Source organism: Scatophagus argus, chromosome 20, assembly GCF_020382885.2.
Source record: "Scatophagus argus isolate fScaArg1 chromosome 20, fScaArg1.pri, whole genome shotgun sequence".
NCBI lineage: Eukaryota > Metazoa > Chordata > Actinopteri > Scatophagidae > Scatophagus > Scatophagus argus.
This window is the reverse complement of record NC_058512.1, coordinates 1,124,100-1,145,498: the sequence shown is the minus strand read 5'-3', so window position 1 is coordinate 1,145,498 and position 21,399 is coordinate 1,124,100. Positions and strand designations below refer to the sequence as shown.

Sequence of the window (21,399 nt, the reverse complement as noted above, 5' to 3'; positions counted from 1 at the left end):
TGAATTATCACGTCATCAGAAGTAAATACGTCCAGCAGGAAGCACACGCTGTCCGACGATCCAAAGTCACGTCAAATATGACAAATGATGGAATAAATTCACAAGGCAAAAAGTTCATCTCATTTTTTTTTTATTCACATACAAACAGTGTTTATCTGAAACACAGCTGACTGACAGCTTGTGGATTTTCAGGTGGTTTTAACAAGTCAGACAAGCTCCTCGCTGGCTTCTGGAGTGTTGGGTTCAGAGTCTGTGGAGCTCACAGCTGGATGTGGACACACGACGAGGCTGACGGGGGAGAAAAAACAAAGATGAGATGGTCAGACCAGAGATGGGTGGTGAGAAACCGCCGCGTACTCGTGTCCAGGCCTGCATTTATCAAACACCTCCGAATCTCGCCCAGGAAGTGGAACTAAAAATACCACAACCTCCAAATGGGACTGGAGGGATATTTGCACCTCAGGCTACACCTCCCCATTCAGATTTACAGCCTTCAGAGCCAGAAGACTCTGTGTGCTTTTTCTCTCTGGTTTCAGTGTGAAATCACATTCGAACATCACATTTCCTGATAAGAACAGCACTTTTTTGTACAAAAGCAAGAAAAAGAACAACAAATAAATATAATAATAAGGAAAAGGATAAGAAAATCCCACCACAAGGCAATAAAAACTCATATTGGAACATAACTGATAGCTAAATTATCATTAAAATGTAAAATAAAGTACGGTCATGAGAGTTTTTATGTTTTTAAGATGAATTTTATGATCATCTTAGGCCTGACATGCTTTCAGGAAATGAGGCTCTGATGTAGAAACAGTGGAATCTAAACCACGAGGTGGAGAACCTCCAGTGGTGATTAACGGCGACTCCGCCTCTCTGGGAGCTCAGCTCACCTGCTTCAGTCAGCCTCCTTTTTCAGGTACCTCTTCATGACTGACGCCACGTCTCCCCCCTCACTCCCCTCCGCCTCCAGCCTTTCTCCCCGCGGCCTGTCAAACCTGCGTCTCGGCCCGCCGCCCTGGGAACTTCCCCCTGATCCGCCTGAGCTCGAGGACTCGGTTTCGGAGCTTTTCCTGCTGCGGGTCGAAGGAGGCAGCTCTCCAAAGTGGACGCTCAATGCCCTCCTGCCTCCTCTGACTGAGCTGGCCAGGCTGCTGGTGGACTGAGCTCTCCGGATGGCAGGCAGGACGTCAGAGGCTGCGTCGTTATCCCCAGTCAGGCGGCGGTTTTGGAAGACCATGGACTCTGAACCCAGAGAGGCTTCACCTCCATCCTCTGCAACAAGATTACCCAGAATGCACCGCCGTGGTGCCTGAGGGGAGCGCTGGATGGGAGTCGTCACGGAGCGGACGGGCTGCTCCGCGTCCTCCTCTGGGATGGCCAGGGAGGGAGGACGATGGCGAGTGGCGAGAGAGGACGCCAAGGAGGAGAGGCGTGGCAGTGAGGGGAGCGAAGAGACGGATTCGCTTGAGCTGAAGCGGGAGAGTTTGGCTCCAGCTGTGGAGGACGTCTGAGCGTCACCAATGGAGCGAGCGCTGGCAGCGCGAGGCAGCAGCGGTGAGGACGGTTTGAGGATGCTCGGGCCGGGCCGCGGCTCCTGGAGGTCCTCTGGACCAAGAGAGAGCGCCGAGGCTCTTCGCCTGAGAGTTGAGGCTGCGGTCGGTTGATAAATGGGCAGTGAGACGGCGCTGCTGGCTCCTCCTCCTGCATCGCCGCCAGCTCTGCGTTTACGAAGTCCATCCAGCAGCTCAGACAGGGCCGAGGAGGACGGGGCTCGACCGAGACCCCTGGGACCTCCAGCCTCAGAGCCGTCGTCATCAGGATCTATGCAAGACCTGCAGAGGGACAGAAGAGACTCACAACACACAGCCATGGCTGCAGCTATTCACATTAAGATATTCAGTTTACTGTCAAGACATAACAGAAAGTTTGAGAAACTGGAAGCAGAATGAGTTTGGTGAAAAACGTTAATGACTTAACAAAATATTTTTCCTGTTGATGTTCTTCTGATCAGTCTGAACCTGTGGAGGAACATAAGTCACCAGGCTCACCTGAAGCTGTAGGTGCTCATGGTGTCGGTGACAGACTGGCGCCCCCCGTGGCTGCTGACAGTACTGCCGCCATAGGGAGATCCACGGCCACGAGAGCCTCCTCGAATCCGAATCCCCTCTCCGACATCCTCGGTCCCGATGGAGCCGACGCTGGACACCGAGTCACTGCAGAACAGAATCAGATCAGATGACCAGCTTAACTCTCCTGTAACTGACAAATACACACGATTGGCTGCCACGAACATGCAAGCATCTAGACTGAACCCCGAACACGCTGAACGTCTTGTAGAAGCTTTAGGTTCATATCAAGCCCACAAAGCCGTGAACACAAACCCAGCTGGACTACATGCAGGAAGAGCAGGACGTTCGACGCCTCGTTTCCCCTCGGAGGCGTCGCCGTTAGGTTTACGTTACACTGAGCTGTTTGTCTCAAGTTTTATCTGCGCTGTGTGAGGGGTGAAACATATCGTTTTGTAATTCATTAAATCACAGATCAGGAAGTTGGAGCATCGCGAGTGTGGACGGTTTGGTTCAAACTGATGGCTGTGCTGCTTCAAAGGTATTCAAACTGGTAAAGAGGACAGGATCGGTCAGGTAAAGGAGATCACTTCTTTAATTTAGATTTAATTTTTCATTTGGTTTATGAACATAGACCAAACACATTTTACTAAAGTTTGGTACGGTGGCTGAGAGGGCTCAACACACTGCAGCTTGAGAAAACACATGCAAACAGACAAACGCGTTACAAAAACGTGCTGCAGCTACAGGAAACAGGAAGTGTTTCCAGAGGACATTTTAGTGCCGAACGCAGCCTGGACACACTTGTTGCTTGTTTCCTTTTTCTCAGATGGCGAAGGAATGGCCTGCTCTACTCTGCCTCTGATTGGCTGATACAAGAGACGATGAGCAGGTTGGGCGGGTCCTTCACCATCCTAGAAAGGAAGTCGCTTTTCACACACGCTCAGAGCAGAGCAGCAGCATGACGTCAGTCCATCACACGAACAGAAAGCGATGAGGTGTTTAATGACTTGATGTTCAGGTCACACACACTCAGGAGGTTCTTACAGGTCTTTCTTTCGAGTCAGGGACTCCACGGCCGTCTGAACGCTGGAGTGAAGGGCAGAGTGGTGAGGGACCGGATCACACAGACGTGATCATGTAGGCGGCGGAGAGAGCGAACTCACTCACCTTTCTGTGTCGCTCTCGTCGCTCGACTCCACCTCCTCCAGCGCGGCCTGCAGGTCCACGATTCGGCGGATGGACGTCTCCAGGTCGGCCTGCAGCGCCTGCCTGACGGCGCTCAGCTCCTCCACCTGCATCTCCTGTAAACAAACATGTTTATTGGTCCCCGTCAGCAGGGCGGCCGGGTGTGTGCACCTCCCAACCCGCCACAGCAGGCGCCATCAGCCTGACCCTCATGACCCCGTCGGTCAAACGGTGGACGTCCTGCAACGTGTCCTCTCAGCCCTGCAGACCTCCAAGGTGCTGATGTTTGAACCGTCTGCCCGGCTTGTTTAGAAAGAAAATTGTTTCCCGCTGACATTGGGTGATTTATTAATTCATCTTGTCTGTTTTTTTGTTTTTTTGTTCTGTCTCTCTCGCATCCTGTCACACACACACACACACACACACACACACACACACACACACACAAAAAGCTTCTAGGCTTTCAAAGTTATTGCTTTTGTTGGCTTTGAGGAGACGGGTGTGGGTGCAGCGGTTGTCATAGAGACACATAACCATGTATGAGTGTGTGTGTGTGTGTGTGTGTGTGTGTGTGTGTGTGTGCCCATAACCTTGAAGAGACAATGAGGATTAATCACAGTCAGAGAGAGAAAGCAGGATGAGGGAGAGATGACGTTAAGAACGGAGGAGGAGGAGGAGGAGGAGGAGGAGTGCAGGACTGTGTGTGTGTGTGTGTGTGTTGGTAGGTTGTTAAAGGGCATCCTTGTGTGTGTGTGTGTGTGTGTGTGTGTGTTGCTTTCTTTGTACTAATAACTGAATAATTATTGAAGCTGTGCCTCACAAAGAAAAGCTGCTGTGAACGAGTCGAGTCTGCAGAGAAAACTTCACTTCTTCATCATGTTTGTGTGTTTGATCGCAGATGAGGACGCGTTCTCATCATGTGGTCCTAAAACCTGCCTCGAAGCTGAGGTGGACTGTAACTAAGTACATGTACCACGTGGAGGTACTCGTCTTTTCATGCCATTTGGTACTGGCACTTCTGTTGGATCCAGGAGCAGTCGTGTGAAGTCGACTGCGGACGCCTTCGAGGTCGATGTGATCTAAAGGCGTCAGATCGCCCGCCCTGACCTGCAGGACGTCCTGTCTGCTAAAGCGTGGTGATATAAACGAGCTGTGAGAGCGCGTCGGTCACCTGAAGGCGCTGTGATCCTCGCAGAACGTGTAGGCGTGTTTAGGAGAGGCCCTCCCTCCTGCCGTCAGAGCTACACTCATCAAACCTGTACGCTAACGACAGCCGTGTTCTCTGATGTTCCACATAATCCGCCGTTAACGAGAGCGGCGGAGAAGTGACTCCTCTGTGCTACTTTGAGCCACAGCCTGGAGGAAGAGTTTCCTGCCAGAGCTTTTTAAGCACCAGCGTCGCTTCGAACTGCCGTCTCACAGCTCGGACGTGAGTAACACCTGCTGGGCTTTGTGTCCAGGTAGATTGGAGGTGATCTGTCTGCAGAAAGGGAGGACCTACTCCCTTTCTCTGCTCCTGTAATCGTCCTCAGCTCTGGACGAGGGTTTGCTGTTTGTGACAGAAAGGTTTTCAGTCCTGCTGCTGCTGCTGATGTTGTTGTGACGTGACAGAATAAGACCTGAGAGGGAAGAGCATGTTGTGAAATGCAGAGTAAGTCTGGATGGAAAGTCCTCTACAGTGAGCTTGTCCAGATGTTTGTAGGTGGATTTGGTTTCTGTTTGGGCAGGGAACATGTGTGGTTTGTGTGCGTTTGGTTTGTGGGCGGACGTCGCAGCAGCGGCGGTCTGATGTTGGTTACCAGCTCGACGCGTCGGCGGCTGCTGTCCTGCTCCCTCTGCGTCAGCTCCTCCATCTCCAGCTTCATGTCCTGCAGGCGCTGCTGGTAGTAGCGGGTGTTTTCTCGCTCCCGAGCCTCAGCCTGGGCGCTCTGCTCCAGCTCCTCTCCCAGACGCACCACGCTGTCCCTTAAACGCAGCACAAGCACCTGGCCGCCACACAGGGGGGACAGACTTGAGATGAAGCCACGCAGGGAGTCAAGCATTACACACGGTCATGTTTTCTTACCTCAAACCTCTTGACTTGGCCTCTCTGAAACTCCAGTTTATTTTCCAGGTCACATACACGCGCCTCCTGTTTGCTGACGATGCTGCGCCCCACAGTGGACGACTCGAGGAACTGCAGCCTGGACACGCTCTGCTGGAGCTGCACGATGAGTAGGTGGAGGGAGAGGAGAGCCAAAGTAAAGCACCAGAGCACCAGTGAATGTGACGCTTACACTGAGAGGTGTGAAATGACCCCGAAAGCTGCAGCACACTCAGCTCAGAAGCCTCTCGCCGCTGCCTTTGTGTTCTACCTCTTCCTGCAGAGTGTGCCTCTGTTTCTTCACCTCCTCCAGCTCGGCCTGGAGCTCTCGGATCTGAGAAATATCACTGGAGGACTAAACGGCAGAGACAGGGGGACACAGATTTGCTTCCAGGGCGAAGATGAACAGAGCTGGAGAGACAAACCGTGCAGACGAAGCCTTACCTGAGCGATGAGCGCTTTGTGCTTCTTCATCAGTTCATTCAGGTCCTCCTGGTCCTCCTCGAGCCTCTTCAGCAGGTCCGCCTTCTCATGCTGCAGCATGGCCAGCTGCTCGTCCGTCTGCACGGTCAAAGATAAAAAGGAAAGCTTGGTTCCATGCGAATCTGCTCCCCAGTTTAATTTCTCGAAAAGTCCCTTCAGCCACCTGACTGCACACTCACCACACTCTTCAGTTTGCAGATATTTTCCAGTTCCATCTGAGTGTTGTCCAGCTCCTGGGAGAGAGTCGCCTGAATGCTCTCGGCCTCCAGCCGCCTCGCTTCGCTCTCCTCCAGCTAATCGGTGACACAGAGAGGGCGTGAATGTACCTCGAACGGAGCAGAAGGTGACAGCGCTGAGAGTCAGGCGAGCGTTCAGGTGAGCGTACCTGGCAGTGCAGACGCTCGATCTGCTCTCTGCTGCCGTCGGGCAGGTTCTGTCCTGAGCCGTCGACGGTGGAGAGAAGCAGCTGAGCGTCGGCCAGCAGGGCGTGAGTCCTCTTCAGGTCTCTCCTCAGCTTCTTCTCCACATCAAAGTCCCTGTGCCCCACCTGCGAGACAAGACGGATTAACCTGAGAGGGATGAGCTCACCTGGGGAACGAGATTACATCCTTCGCTCTGAACCTCTGCATGCCAGCCCGGCCACGGTTTGGGTCCCGGCTCAGGCCACGGCTCAGGCCACGGCTCAGGCCACGGCTCGGGCCACGGCTCGGGCCACGGCTCGGGCCACGGCTCGGGCCTTGATCACGGCCCGGGCCTTGGCCACGGCTCAGGCCATGGCTCGGGCCTTGGCCACGGCTCATCAGTACTCCAATTACAAGCTCACAGTGACAGAGACGGAGCGCTGAATTAGCTGCCGCCTTCATGCTGCATATGCTGGTTTTGTAGCAATGACACATCAGCTCGTTAAGACACAATAATGATGATGTACTGATGGCTGGACACGCAGTCAGTCACTTCACACACACGAGACACAACGATGAAGAGCTGTGTGTGTGTGTGTGCGCACGCGTGTGTGTGTGTGTGTGTGTGTGCGTGCGTGTGTGTGTACCTGCTCACACAGAGTTGCTATGAGTCCCTCCAAGTCGTGCTTCTCATGAATCACCATCTGTTTCTCTTCGTACTCCTGCTCCAACTGCATCTCCAGCTGCCTCAGCTACACACAACGAACGCACAACCAAATAAAACGGTGATGAACGGCCGCCTGAATGAGCCTTCATTGTGTCTGTGACGGGAGATGCACCCTGCAGCAGGATGCTCAACGATAAGCATGAGAACATCATCATCATCATCATCATCTGTGGAGGAGCATAAAACAGGAAACAGAACAAACACCAGAGGCCAACAGCCGCCTGCTGAATCAGTCAACCGCAGCTCGTTGATTTAAAGCTTCTGCTGAAGGGAACAAACTGAAATTCTTCATCGAGAAGATTAAGAGGAGGGAAGGAACGGAGTACTTTTACTCAAAAGTACTTTCATTTTCTTCCACTTCAGACTACTTCTCCACTACAGTTCGACGGGAAGCCTTCTACTTCACTACGTGTATTTGACGCCTTCGCAGGTTGAAATCAAAAACATCATCTGTGATTAGGGACGAAGTCGTATTTTGGAGGATAATCTTTGTTACGAAGTGAATTATCGTCACATTAACATTAAACTGAAGTGCTAACGTGCTGTCCTACCCGTCTCTGAGAGGACTTGTGCACGTCCTCTAACTCCTCTTCTTTATCCTCCAGCTCCTTCTGATGGATCTGCTTCATCCTCTCCATCTCCATCTCGAAGCGCATGTGGATCTGTCAGAGAGAGGAGAGACCAGGTGAGGAGGGCGGCACATGTGAAAACATGTCAGCCGGTCCGCGGGCGCCGTCAGCACCTGCTGCTGCTGCTGGATCCTGGCGGTCAGCGTGCCGACTTCCTGCGCTCTCTCGTCGGCCTGACTCTCCAGGAGGCGCAGCTGCTTCTTGAGGTCGGGCAGGGAGTCGGAGGCGAGATGGACGGGCAGGCTGAGGTCGCGGATCTGAGCGCACAGCTCGTCCTTCTGCTTCTGCAGACGGCCCACCTCCGCCTGGCCCTCCTGCACACACACAGAGCGTCCACACACTTCAGTTCGTCCCCCCCGTTCTGTCTGTCCTCCACTTCCTGCTGACAGCGCAGGTCAGGCTGCTTCACTCGAGAGACGAAAGCGAAAAGCAGCAGCGTGAAGGACGACAAACAGGAAACAGTTCAGACATCAGTTAAAAATCAGTGCTTACTCAAGTTCTGCGCTGAAGTACAATATGAAGTACTTGTACTGTACTTGGCTATTTCCATTTTATGATAACTTTGTGCTTTTACCAGGTTAATGTTAAATGTTAAAGCTGGTGGTGTGTGATACTACAGTGTGATACTACACTGTAGTACCACACAGGTAACTTCCACCACAGATTACGTGCTCTTGTCCACATTAAACTGACGAGTGTTGGTGTTGCTGACGTCGTTGGCTGCGGCGAGCGGCGGTGGGAGGAGCTCAGCGTGTTTGCTCCTCATCGTTCTGTGTGAATGAGCGCGTCGATCTGAACGCACCTGCAGGCTCCGGCGCAGGGCGTAGACTTCAGCTCCCAGAGCGGCGTTTTCCTGCAGGGCCTTGTCCTTCTGCTCTCTCTCGCCGTCGGCTTCCTCCAGAGCCTGAGTCAGCTCGTTGTCGAACCTGAAGGCAAACAGAAACACCATTCAGGTCCAGTGCTGACCCGGCGACCCGCTGATCTGAGGATGTCACTTAAACGCTAAAAGCATCGGCACAAACCCCGTCTGAAGTGGGTGCACAAGCTGATGGGAAAATGACTGAACTTTTGTTCTTTGGGTGAACTGTTCCTTTAACACATCAACTGTTATGTATGTTATTCTGATTCAGCAGATGATTTACACATTAAGCAATCAAAGGCTTAAGCATAAATGAATCAACAGCTGAAATACAATCCAATGAACCCATAAAACATGAAGTTCAGCGCCTGAGAGAACATTTCAGAGTTTCACAGCTTTGGTTATAAAAGTCTAACTAATTCATCAGAAAACTGGAACCAGGAGAAGACCTTCACCCAGAGGTCTGATCTGAACTCCTGCTTGTTCCCTCCAGAACCTTTTCATAACATTACATAAGCAGCCTCTGTGATGAACTCATTAATCCCGTTTCTTTGGCTGGCAGAATCCGACTGAAAAGCTTCGCGCTGACCTCCTCAGACTTCAGCTTCAGGAGGGAAAACGAGCTCAGCCTCGTTTAACAAAGCAGGCGACGGCGGCAAAACGTCCGCATGCTTTCAAACCAAAGGCTTTTGTCCGAGCTCGCAGGCCGCCGCAGAGGGCAGTCGATCCTGTTTATCTCCCACAGGAGGCTCTGCTGCCGTCCCTCCCTCCTCCGACTGATACAAGGTGGAGGTAACATCGATCACACCACCCGAGACACACGCGAGCCCACAGAAAGGACAGGAAGAGGAGGACACCGACCTCCTCTGTTTGCGCTCCAGCTCGTGCATGCGGCCCTGCAGGCTGTCGGTGAGGACTCGGGCGTCCTGGAGGTCGGAGGTCACGCGGCGACAGTGACGTTTCAGCTCTGTCGCGCTCCGCCTGGACTGCTCCAGCTGGGCCTGCAGCGTGGCCACCTGCACGCGCACACACACACACACACACACACACACACTGCGTTACCCCTCAGACACTTAATGTGCCGTCAGTGTCTCGGCGCGTCTCGGCCTCCTGTCTCACCTTGGTGTCGAGCTGCTGCCGCGTCTGTCTCTCTGTCTCCAGCTTTTCCTCCGTCTGCCTGAGTCGTCTGCGGACAAACTCCACCTCCGTCTGGCAGCACTCCAGCTGCACGGCCAGCTCGCTGCCTGTGTGTGGACAGGTGGAGGCGACACCGTCAGGGCTGACGGGCTAACTGATGATGCTTCCTGTTTGGTCGGTTTTTACTGTACGGCTGTAAAAACTGGAATACTGATATCATAAACACACAGAGGATGAGCTGCTGCTCGTGAAGGTTCACCTGTCCCTGCTCCTCTCTGACTCTCGGCGGTCTGGACCCTCAGCTTCTCCTCCTCCAGCTGCTTCTCCAGGGTTACCATGGCGACTCTGCACTGGTCCACTCGAGCCTGAGAGAACAGAGACGTTTGACTGCGGGGTGGAAACAGTCATTTTGTGATGGAAAAGTATGGAGACAGGAGCTCGACAAGCGAGTGGACTTGAAAGCGGGGGAGGAGGAGGAGGAGGAGGAGGAGGAGGAGGAGGACGTGCTCAGGTGTTTCTCCACACACACCTGCAGCTCTTTGTTCTCCCTGCTGAGTCGGAGTCTCTCTGCCCTCTCGACATCCAGAGCCTGACCCACCGAGTCGCCGCGAAAACGCTCATCGCTCAGCTCCGACGTCACAGCTGTCACCTGCACGCGCACACACATGACGTGAGCAGAGAGTGTGTGTGTGTGTGTGTGTGTGTGTGTGTGTGTGTGTGTTGCAGTGCACACCTTGGTCTCCAGACTGTCTGCAGTCTGCCTCAGCTCGTTCCTCTCCTTCTCTGACTTCTCCAGGCGGCGTCTCAGAGACCAAACCTCATCCTGCAGAGAAGAAAGAGAAGAGGATCTCAGAGCGACCGAGGAGGCGCCTGAAGCTTCATCAGCTTCGTCAGCTTCGTTAGCTTCGTCAGCTTCATCAGCTTCATCAGCTTCGTCAGCTTCGTTAGCTTTGTTAGCTTCGTCAGCTTCGTCAGCTTCGTCAGCTTCGTTAGCTTTGTTAGCTTCGTCAGCTTCATCAGCGTCATCAGCTTCGTCAGCTTCGTCAGCTTCATCAGCTGAGCCTTCACTGTGACGACTCAGAGGACAAACCTGACTGAACCCTACGTTTAAAATAGTGAACCGTTTGCTGCTTTCAGGTCGTGTTGTGCACATGCATGATGCTGCTGACACTCCATCAGTCCTGTGTGTGTGTGTGTGCGTGTGTGTGTGTGTGTACCTCTTTAGCTCGCAGCCTTTCGTTGTCCATGTTGACATCGAGCAGAGGACGCACTCGACAGAAAAGTTTCCACCAGCTCCACTTCGCCACAACCCTGAGAGCCCGCAGGTTCCTCTGCAGACAGCTGACCGCCATCTGCTGCACCTGGAGACACACACACGCACACACACGCGCGCACCTAGAGGTTTAAATGTTTGGACGAATTGATTTTATTTGGGTTTTCGATTGGGGTCTGCAGACGTCTGCTTCAGCTCAGAGACATTTTTCTGTGTTTTTGACTTTTCATCTTCGTTCTGACTTTATGATTAGTTGAGAAAACAATCAGCAGATTAACTGACGGAGGAAATAACAACAAAGTCCATCTGATGTCCTCTGACTTAGACCTTCTTATGAGGAACAAAAACCAGGTGGGAAAAACAAGGAAACATCAGGAGGGACCCCTGCTCGGGACAGGAAGTGGATGCTCAGACGAGTGGGTCCATCAGGGTGACGTGTGTCTTCGGGGGAACACTCACCTTCAGCTTGCGGTACTTCTGACGGGCCAGATGTCCCATGCAGGCGGCCTGTAGGTGGACCAACCAGCCGGTGACCTGCTGGTCCCTTCGCTGCTCCAGGTGTCGCAGGACGCCTCGCTTCATGAACACCTGAGACACGGCAGGAAGAAGATCCATGACACATCAGCTGGATACGTGTCCTGCTGCTCCATTAGAGGAACACGTGCTCACCCTGCTGCCGCCCACGACGACACTCTTCTTGTCCAGATCCAACTCGACCAGCAGCTCCTCCACCGCCTGAGACACAAAGAGAGAGAGAGAGACAGGAAACCGACTGTTGGCTCAGAGCGGCGGAGAGGACGGTTCGTACGGCACAGAGCTGCTGACCTTTCTCTCGTCGTGGCTGACAAACATGGACGAGTAACGTTTCATAATGGGAGGAGACAACGCCTGGAAGTGACACCTGAAGTCGCTCAGAGTCATGTGGTCTGGATAACCTGAGGGGGTCACAGGACGGATTTAGTTTCCACATGAAGAGACAGCAGGGCAGCAAACAGCTGATCGTTCGACTCATCGTTTCAGCTGAACTGTTGAACGTTTCCACGCTTTGTGTAACATGTAAGAGTCACTGCTGACCTGTTCGGTGGAGCTGCAGGGCCGACAGGATCTGAGTGGACTGCAGCTGGACTCTGAGCGCCGGCACGTCAAAACCTCCACCGTCTGCCTTCGCGCTGACGCACTGCAGGAAGACGGGCCGGGCTCGCCGAATCAGGTTCACGAGGGCGTCCTGCAGGGCGGCGATAGCGAGAGGCTGAATGCATCCGGTCATGCGTGGGGAGAAATGCTCGCGCTGGGATACTCACTGCCTGCAGTTTGACTGCGACACACTGCGAGTGTCGGCGAATGGCGGCCATTCCTCCGCTCAGCGTTTTCCTGATGATGCCGTTCCTCTGCAGGGAGCGCTGGCTGCTGCCCTCCAGACCCCCCACGCCTCGACACAGAGCGGGCACAGAGATCCTGGGCGTGAACATGGCCTTCACCACCGCGCTGAGGAAGACGAGAGAGAGACTGAGCCCATCTTCCTGTCTGAAACAAAACCTGTAGCCTACGACGACCACGCGCCCGTGCGTTCAGCCTCCTGGGCCTTCAGGCGGACTCACATGGTGGAGTTCTGGAGCAGGCAGGTGGCGTTCAGAGACGACAGGTTGTTCTGGATCAGACCGAACCATCCAGTCAGGTCGTAGCGGACGGGGTCGCAGCCCATCAGGTGGTTCACCTCGCACTGCAGCGGCTGCTCGCACTGACGCACTGAATTCACAGCAACAGGACATTTATATAACACACACACACACACACGAAGACACCGGGAGGGACTCTTAACCTGTGTGTGTGTGGCGGTGTGTTTACCAGCGTTGCTGTAATACTGGCAGACTCTCTCCAGCACAGTGTTCTCACTGGAGCCTGGCGTCACCATCTCCTCATCCAGAACCCATAACAGACCTCTGGGGTCTCCATCTGCCACCCGGACCTGAGAGGCGCACGCACACACACACACACACACACACACACACACACACACGCACTGACTGGCTGTTTGGTACTTCACACAGTGTCATGTGTGTGTTATGAAGGTTACGTCCTGAAGGTGATGCGGACGTTCGGTCAGAGACCTCCAGCCGTCGGCTCAGAGACGACGAACTCACCGACCTTCACGTGTAAAACGAGCGGAGTGGCCCTTTAAGCGGCGCCGTGACGTAGCTGTGCGGTTCGTGTGTGCTGCGTACCTGCGGCGGCGGCTGGTCGACGGCTGACACCACCTCAGCCGGGCTGTTCTCTGGGTTCTCCACCTCCACGGGGATCTTCTCCTGTGGCACATTATAAAGTAAACTGTTTGAAGCTTTAACACTTTGAGACCGGAAAACCGAAATGAGAAAAATAAAAATAAATGAAGGATGGAGTGTTTTATCATCCGCGACTGCAGTATTTGTAAAATTACAGCAGCACTTTGTCGTACGGAGCCCCACAGAGGACACCAGGAAACAAAATTCAATAAAGATCAAAAGTAACTTCACAGCAGAGGAAAAGTCATTCGAGTTTATCTGCTTTCTGGTCAGCTTCAGCGAGTTTCCTGTGAGCAGCACAAACTTTGTGTTCCCCCCTCGAGGCTCCGTAATCGCTTCACTGTCAGGAAAGGAAAAGCTTTTGTACTGCGGAAGAACACGGCGCCACAGGGGAGGCAGCCCACCTCACAGGTGAGCCGACAGGTGAGCCGACACCTCATCAGTCGGCTTTTACTCCACCTTCACTGACTCAAACCAGTCACGTGGAGCCAGGAAGGCAAGGAATCAGAGTGTGTGTGTGTGTGTGTGTGTGTGTGTGTGCGTGCGTGCGTGCAGACAACGAGCTGTCGACCTGTCTGTGCGTTACCTGTGTGTATCTGTCCAGAGTGTGTGTGAAGGTGTGTGTGTGGTAGTGCTCCAGCAGCCTCTCCTGCAGGTAGTTGTGGCAGAGCTCAGACCAGCTGGCCCCTCGCTCCTCTGCAGAGTGTCTCGGGTTCCTCAGGCCCGGCGTGTCCACCACCATCACTGAGGCCAGCGTCAGCTGCTGGCTGCTCAGAGCCCTGCACACAGGACACACACACACACACACACACACAGGTTAAAGGATGATTTGAGAATTGGGTCGATTCAGTGAACAATAACGATCCAGTATGACCAATCAGAATCAGCATTTCCACCCGAGCGTCTCCTTCCTGAACAAACAGATGGACGGATGGAGTCTTCCAGGTGAAGCTCCAACCAGCCGTCTGTCCAACGCTTCACCAAGCGGTGACAGTTTTGGGCAGCGTGAGACGCATCCACACCTGTTGATGAGCGAGACCACGGCGGTGAAGAGCTCTTCGTAGAGTCCGGCAGCCATTCCCTCCACGCACTGAGCAGCCGTCAGCCGGCGACCTGCAGACAGACAGGATGTTGTCAGATGGTGTCCTCCTCCAGTGAGGGACGTCCAACAGTTAACATCTTTCAAACTGAGCTTTTCAGTGTAGTTTTTTTGGTGGCAGACGTCTACAGCTGACATCTCCAAACTGCAGCTCACACCAAAACCATCTGGATGGACAAACAGCACGGTTTTGGGGCGAACTGTCCCTTTAAAGTTAAAGTTAGAACATAAAGTCGTAACACTTTTGTTTGTTTGTCAGAACAAAGTGCTCAATAAATAAAATCTAAAACCTCCAACATTTTCAGAGATTTTCCTTCACGTGCCTGAGGGAACGGCATCATCCATGTGTGCGTGTGTGTGTGCATCTCACCCTCCTCTGACTCGGCGGCGGTGGCGGCGGCGTTCCTCTCTCTGCTGCCCCCAGTGGCTCTCTGCAGCAGCTGTCGCAGGTGGTGTTTGAAGACGGCCGTGTGGAGCTCCTCTCCCTCACAGCCGAGCACGCCGCTGGCCGTCTGAGCGCTGTCGAAACTCACAAACTGCCTCCTGCCCACTGAGCAGGGGACGAGGGGACGACACAGAGAGGACACGAAGGGACAGCTTGTTACTGAAGTCCATGTACTTTGGTCCTGTGTGTGAAGCTGCTGTGCTTGGACCTCCAACAGTGAAGTAAATGGAACCATGAGAGAAGTCTGGAGGGGACACGACTACAAGGGTCCTCACAAGCATAGATGGACTACAGCGTGTGCGTGTGTGTGTGTGTGTTCACCAACAGGGTGTGAGTGATGATGATGACGATGATGATGAATCAGTGTTACCTCTACAGGCTCCAGCAGCTCCCAGATGGTAAATAGCAGCCAGAACATGCCATATCGCCTTCTGCTCGCCGGCCGAGAAGCCCAGCGTTTCCATGGCAGCCAGCAGCTTGGCGAAGGCGACGGACGCTCGCTGCTTCTCCTCCACCTGACGACAGACGGACAGACAGGTTCTGAAATCTTAATAAGGCGGAGGAACAGCTGAGTCACATCTCATCTGCCATCACAGTCTCCTCGTCACATGATTTCGCCGTTCAAAAACACTTTGTGGCTCATTTTTCCATTTTCATTCCTCCCCAGTGCTTCACTCTTACACGAGCACGAGCTCACAGCAGCGTAGTAAACACAAAACTGCTGTTTGTTCAGCGCTGCACTCTGAGCACGGCGTCCAGCAGGGGGCGCCACGTCAGAAGATGGTCTCAGATTCATCAGGTTCTTTTTCCTGACTTTGGAAGTAACTTTGAAAACATTTAACTTTAAATTGCTAAGTGATCATTAATCATCGTTCACGTTGCTATTTGCTCCTTCAGCAGCTGTTGGTGCAGTCGGCTGCACTTACTGTACCTTAGTGGGATGGACGATACCAAAAGAGTTGGACTCTGGGAGCTGATGCAGCTGCAGTTCAGTCCTGATGGAGAAAATTCAGAGTGTGAGCGCCGAAGTACACACTGAGTCAAATCATAGAGTAACAAGCAGTAAAAGTACTCATTCTGTAGTAAACTGAGTGTGACTCTGCTGGATTGTTCAGACTGATGCAGCTGCAGCAGTTCACAACTGATACAGAATCTGTCAGCTGGAGTCAGAACCGACCAACCAGAGACCAAGAAGCAGCACGTCTCACAGGATCCACAGCAGCGCGGGGAGTTCGTACTCTGGACGTTACCTCAACTCGGTGCTGAGTCCCGCCAGCATCTGAGAGAAGACCAGGAAGTTACTCTCTCCCCGAGTCGTCTGACAAACCCTCCATTTGTCCAACATCAGGGTCTGGAGGAGCAGCAGGAGGCGTGACATGAGTGACATGAGTGTGAGACCACAGTGGACTGTTAAATGTGTGTGTGTGTGCGTTTGGCGTGCCTGTAGGTGTCCAGCAGCAGCCTGTCCGGCGTGGTTAAAGTCCAGCGAGAAGACCATGGCGAACCGAGACGAAGCGTCGCTGTGCTGCGAGCTCACGCAGCCAAAAGACTTGAGGATGGTGAACATGGCCTGCACGCGCTCCACTGCGGACAGAGCAGACGAATCAGCGGCCTGCAGGGTGTGGCCTGGCATCCTGGCAGGCAGCCGCTGTACTCACCGCTCATCTTCTCTCCGGTCGTCCCGGCCTGTTTGAGGAGGGCGTGGGCGAAGGCCTGGCACGCCGTCGTCTTCCCGGTCCCGCTGCGTCCCACCGCGCACACGCTGTGGTCTCTCCTGGTGCCCACCATGGACACGTAGACCCGTTTGACCAGAGCAGCCAGAGCAGGAGGAGCGTCCCACACCGACTCCCCTCGCCGGGACTTCGGAGTCTAACAGACAGGAAGAAGAAGAAGAAGATGAGATGATTGGAAACAGTTCACTTGTTTCATAAAGTCATTCACTATCTCACTAAAGAAGGAGACCAGGAAGAGTGGCGGAAACCCAACCGTCAAACTACAGCGAACAGACGGACGTTCGCTCAGTGGAGGAAGCTCCACGGTTGTGTACAAGTTTTTTACCCCATCACTACACCAAGACTCGAGAGGATTCAAAACCGAAAAGCCGAAACCGAAAGTTGGTTTCTTACTATGACATCAGGAACAAAACCTGCCCACCTGACCAGGTGTTTTCCTGTCTTTATGAAAGCACTGAGGCCAGATTGACAGTCTGAACAGGGATCCTCACAGGTGTTTCTGACTTTGAATACACATAGAAAACAAACCAGGAGATGCATGGAAGAGTGGCTAACGCTAGGCTAGGCTAGGCTAGGCTAGGCTAATGCTAGGTTAGGCTCACCTTGCTGTGCGTCTGGATCGGAGGCCAGAAGTTGACCAGGTTGGGCCCAGCGTGTGTGAGCGGCATGTTGGCTTTGGCTCGGCTGATCAGAGTGTGCAGGACTCCACATTCGTTGACTCTCTGCAGGTCGCTCAGGTCCTCGCACAGGTCCAGCTCTGACGGGTTACACTGTGGACGAGGACACACCGTCAGTCCACAGGGGGGACAGCGGCAGGCAGACAGGAAGACATTCGAACATAAAGAGCACCGAGGGACCTTCTCAATCTCAAACTCTGTAACATCGTGCAGAGAGCCGTCGGCCTCCAGGCGGACCCTCACTCGGCCCTCTGGCAGTTCAGGTGTGCCTTCATCTGGCTTCAGCTGAGTGGCTGAAACAAGTACAAATCAACCAATCAGATGGAGATCATATATCAGATTATATCAATGAGACTTTGATCAGAAGCTGAGGTCAATAAAGACAAATGGAAAAAAACTGAAACAAAATTCTGATACTCAAACTGTGTTGAGCATAAAGTGTCATAAAATGTAATTATTCAAGTACAAGTACCTCAAAACTATAAATGTAAGTGTAAATGTACTTTCCGTTACTGCTGTATGGATGAGTATTCAGGTCCCTCTATGTCATGTTCCTTGTCTGTTAAGTGTTTTATTTTTCCCTCATGTCTTCATGTCTTGTCTTCCTGTTTTATTTTGTGATCGCTCACCTCTGTCTCTGGTCCAGGTTCCTGTGTGCCCTGCCCCCTCCCCGTCTGTGTGCACCTGATCCCTGATTGTTTGTCCCACACCTGTCTCTTATCACTCCCCATTAGTCGTGCATATAGACCCTCTTGTGTCTTGTCTCGTTGCCAGTTCGTCATTGTTCACAGCCTCACGTTGCAGTCATAGCTTCTTAGTGTTTGATCCCTGCTTGTCTTTGACCTCGTCTTTTTGCCTCACGTCTTGGATACGTCTGCCTGGTTTGACTGCTTCTCTGTGTCCCGACCTCTGCCTGGGATCAACCTTGTTTACTGCCCTACCGACTCGAGTCCTCCTTACACCCAGCCAGGTTCAAGACACTCTAAGCTTTTCCTGTTTAATTCTCTGATCATTTAAAGCAGCGTGGACAGATGGATGGATGGATGATGGATGATGGATGGGTGAATGATGGATGGATGATGGATGATGGATGGATGGATGATGGATGGATTCATTCAGAAGCTTCAGGAGGGACGAGGTGACTAACGTGTACCAACATAACAGAGATTGTTTGTGGGATTAGCAGAAGATGCTGCTAATCCTGCACGATGGAGACGACTTGTTCACACATCAAACCAACACGTGTGACACCTGGAACTCCATCTGTGTCAGAAATGCTCTTTTACGTCCAAATAAAAACGACCCCCCCCCCCCCCCACACACACACACACACACACCCCCACCCACCTGTCGGTGCACGTCACATGATTTAAAGCTCAGTGATTGGACGCATTTGGTTGTTCTGGTCGCTTTAAGGACTCACCCAGCGTGAAACCGTCCTTGTGGACGTACCATACGTCTCCAGCTTCGTACCACACGTCCCTCACCTGAGGGACAAACGACAGAGGGACAAAGACAAAGACTAATGCTGTCTCCTCTGCTTAAAGCTTTTGCCTTCTGAACACTAAATCTAAATCTACTAAATCTACCAACCGACGACATTAACGCCTCATTATAAATGCGTACCTCCCTCCTGGTGGTTTCACTTATGCTTGTGTCTGCTTGCCTTCCGTCAGGCTCCTGCCGCTCCTCCCTCTTCTCCACCTGCTTCACCTGCTTCACCTGCTCTCTCCTGTCCTGCCGGTGCTCGGCCTGTGGCGTCTTCTGGCTCCTCTCAGGCTTCATATCCTCTTGCTGCTGCTGCGGGGGCTCTGGTGTCACTTCCTGTCTGGTTTCCTGGTTGTTCCTGGGCTCAGGAGCGACGATGTGCTTGCTGTTGTTGATTAGCTGCTCGGCTTGGAGGGACTTCTGGGCCTCGAGGATCGGCGGCGTCTCGTCCGGGTGGAGGAACTGCTGCACGAGGTTGTCGCTCAGTCTGTTTGGCTGGAAGGAGGGAAAAATCGGGTTAAATGACTCAATTGTTTGATCAAAATTTGACAAGAATGCTGCCAAGACTCACCGGTCTGTCTTCTTTGACCTCCGGCTCTTTCTGTTTGGTCTCCTTCTCCGAGTCTCTGACCAGCTGTTTGAGGAAGCCGCCCGGCAGAGCCGACAGAGGAGGAGGCGGAGGGACGGCCGCGACCACCGGCTTGTTCTCCTCCTTTATCTGTGGTTTCGTTGATCGACGACAGCAGGCACAATTAGAACAAGTCACAGAGTCAGAAACAAAGATGCTACACGCACACGTTCAAGTCAAGGACGGACTTCAAGTGTTTATTCACAAACTGCCAATCCTGCAGCGTCGTTCGGGGTTTACTTGCTCTCGTTCAACATGTTTAAAAAGCATCACGCACAGACGACAGTCGGAGGTGACATCATGTCGTCTGCAATGCACCAATAGGAAGGAGGAGGAGGAGAAACCTGCACACATGGTTGTGGGTACTTTGGCAACCTTGAAAAATCTCAAAGGACATTGAGGTCCCTCAAAGAATCTGAGGACTCCTGGACATCAGAACGATCCTGCAGCAGCATCGCTGAAGTTCAGCCGTGTGAGAATCGTCCTGACGAGTGTGACCTACAGATTTCTGGCATATTTAATGATGAATATTTAATCTGATTCAAACACTGCATTTGCATTAAGCCAGAGAACAACAGTTTTCACTGGAGCTGCGTTCTTCTCTACAGGGAAACTGTTCGTTTGTTTGATGCACATCGCAGGACCTCGTCAGGCCCAGAACACTGGACAGTCTGGACCGGTCTACCAGAAACAGGGCAGGTCCCCTTACTCATTATGAGCGTAATGATCGTGTACAGGAGGCGTGAGTCAAATCCCGTCATCCTCAACTGTAATCTGCTCAACTTTTCACGGTTAACAATAATTTCCAAAGTTCTCCAGCGGCTGTGGTGAGCACGACGGAGGAGGTGGCAAACGCAGCGGTGGTCCGAGGCCTGGCATGTGACTAACAGGAAGCACCTGCTGACGCAAAGGTGAGCGCAGGGCGGCTGCTTCACTGTCTGTGACAGGCTACGACGTGAGAAATTCACGTTTTTGGTCGTACGAGAGGCTGCGACTGACTTTAGTTAATGGATTTGTTTGTGTTCACGGATGTCACGTTGGGACGAGCTGTAAGTCGCCACCATCGTTCTCCTCTTCGTACAGTTCATTAAAGTCTGGATCCACGCGAGTGCGCTGGGTGACTGACCAGCCGTGGCAACACTTTGTTAAAACCCACACTGCAGTTTGCCAGGCCATGAACTTCAGAGAACCTCTTTCAGGATTAAAACCGATCTGAGCCGAGGGTTCAGAGTGCCAGCCTGGTTTGAGTCGCAGGAGGAACAAAAGTACTCAGATGTTAAAGCGAAAATATGAAGTGTGGCTGCAGCGGAGAGAAAAATCCCAAAAGTCATCTCATCTCACTGGATTAAATTGGTTTGGGTGTCATGTACAGGAACACATCACACAAGCATCCTGTGACTGTGAATGCAAGGCTGCACTGCTGCTCGTCCTGTAACAAAGGGTCCGAGTCGTTCTTCCTGTGTGTGTGTGCACTGCGAGCACAAAGTCGTCTGTCAAATCTTAGCGATTTTCTCCTCACTGATTCTTCCAAAGTGCTGAACGTCAGCTTGTGCCAAACCTCAAACCTCCACGACGAGCGCAGCTTTAAAAAGCACATTTAACTCGTGCGTTAAACATGCAGGATGACTAACACACCAATCGCTCCGTGACTCAGGGTTAGAACAGAGGGTCGCCTCGCCATGCAGTCAGTGCTCAACTGCACAGCACACACACACACACACACACACACACACACACACACAGTCCAGATCAGGTGATGGATTAGACGCTAACGCAGCATGCAGAAAACGGCACCTCCCTTCTGCTCCCACAGCTTTAAGCGTGAAGACAGGGCCATGGTCTCTCAGGAGGGGGATCAGGGGTTCAGGGGTGTGTCGGCGGGGGTCACACGGACGTCAGCCAGCCGTGATGTCACAGTGGCGGTGTGTGTAAGTGTGTGTGTGTGTGTGTGTGTGTGTGTGTGCGCAGGGAAACTCAAACAACCTGACAAAAGTGAGGAAAAGAGTGAAGGTTCAGCAGCGGTGAAAAATGATGAGACGTGTCAGATGAGTCGGGGAGAAGTGAACACACAAACACACACAAACGAGTCGCGGTGATGCGTTTTCCTACGACTGAGCGGCCTCACGGCAGCGTCGTGTCCACTGAGGCGTCATTACTCCCGAACAAACTGTCTCCTCGTCCTTCTGTTCAGGCTGACACAC

General features: G+C 52.8%; 1 protein-coding gene across 2 annotated transcripts; it reads right to left on the bottom strand.

The window, feature by feature from the left end:
* Window positions 1-113: 113 nt before the first annotated feature.
* LOC124051874 (unconventional myosin-XVIIIb-like) lies at window positions 114-21,177 on the bottom strand. 2 transcript variants are annotated; one of them, XM_046375635.1, is made up of 43 exons: window positions 20,997-21,177; window positions 19,142-19,288; window positions 18,709-19,065; window positions 18,506-18,569; window positions 17,263-17,375; window positions 17,008-17,175; window positions 16,331-16,541; window positions 16,114-16,256; window positions 15,923-16,023; window positions 15,604-15,667; window positions 15,043-15,187; window positions 14,598-14,777; window positions 14,151-14,241; window positions 13,715-13,907; window positions 13,072-13,152; window positions 12,695-12,815; window positions 12,448-12,595; window positions 12,151-12,334; window positions 11,924-12,074; window positions 11,675-11,784; window positions 11,519-11,584; window positions 11,309-11,437; window positions 10,794-10,937; window positions 10,310-10,399; window positions 10,106-10,225; window positions 9,836-9,941; window positions 9,559-9,683; window positions 9,301-9,455; window positions 8,383-8,506; window positions 7,694-7,894; window positions 7,503-7,613; window positions 6,872-6,976; window positions 6,209-6,370; window positions 6,003-6,116; window positions 5,785-5,901; window positions 5,612-5,695; window positions 5,323-5,460; window positions 5,057-5,242; window positions 3,240-3,373; window positions 3,117-3,158; window positions 2,052-2,216; window positions 894-1,835; window positions 114-288 (listed from the first exon to the last, which is right to left on the bottom strand). In XM_046375635.1, exons 1-42 carry the CDS (start codon window positions 21,033-21,035, stop codon window positions 899-901), a joined length of 6,366 nt encoding a protein of 2,121 aa, XP_046231591.1. In that variant the 5' UTR covers window positions 21,036-21,177; the 3' UTR covers window positions 114-288; window positions 894-898. The 2 variants fall into 2 exon arrangements, with proteins under 2 accessions (XP_046231591.1, XP_046231592.1); XM_046375636.1 differs by lacking the exon at window positions 3,117-3,158 and having other exon boundaries at window positions 20,997-21,176.
* Window positions 21,178-21,399: the final 222 nt, after the last annotated feature.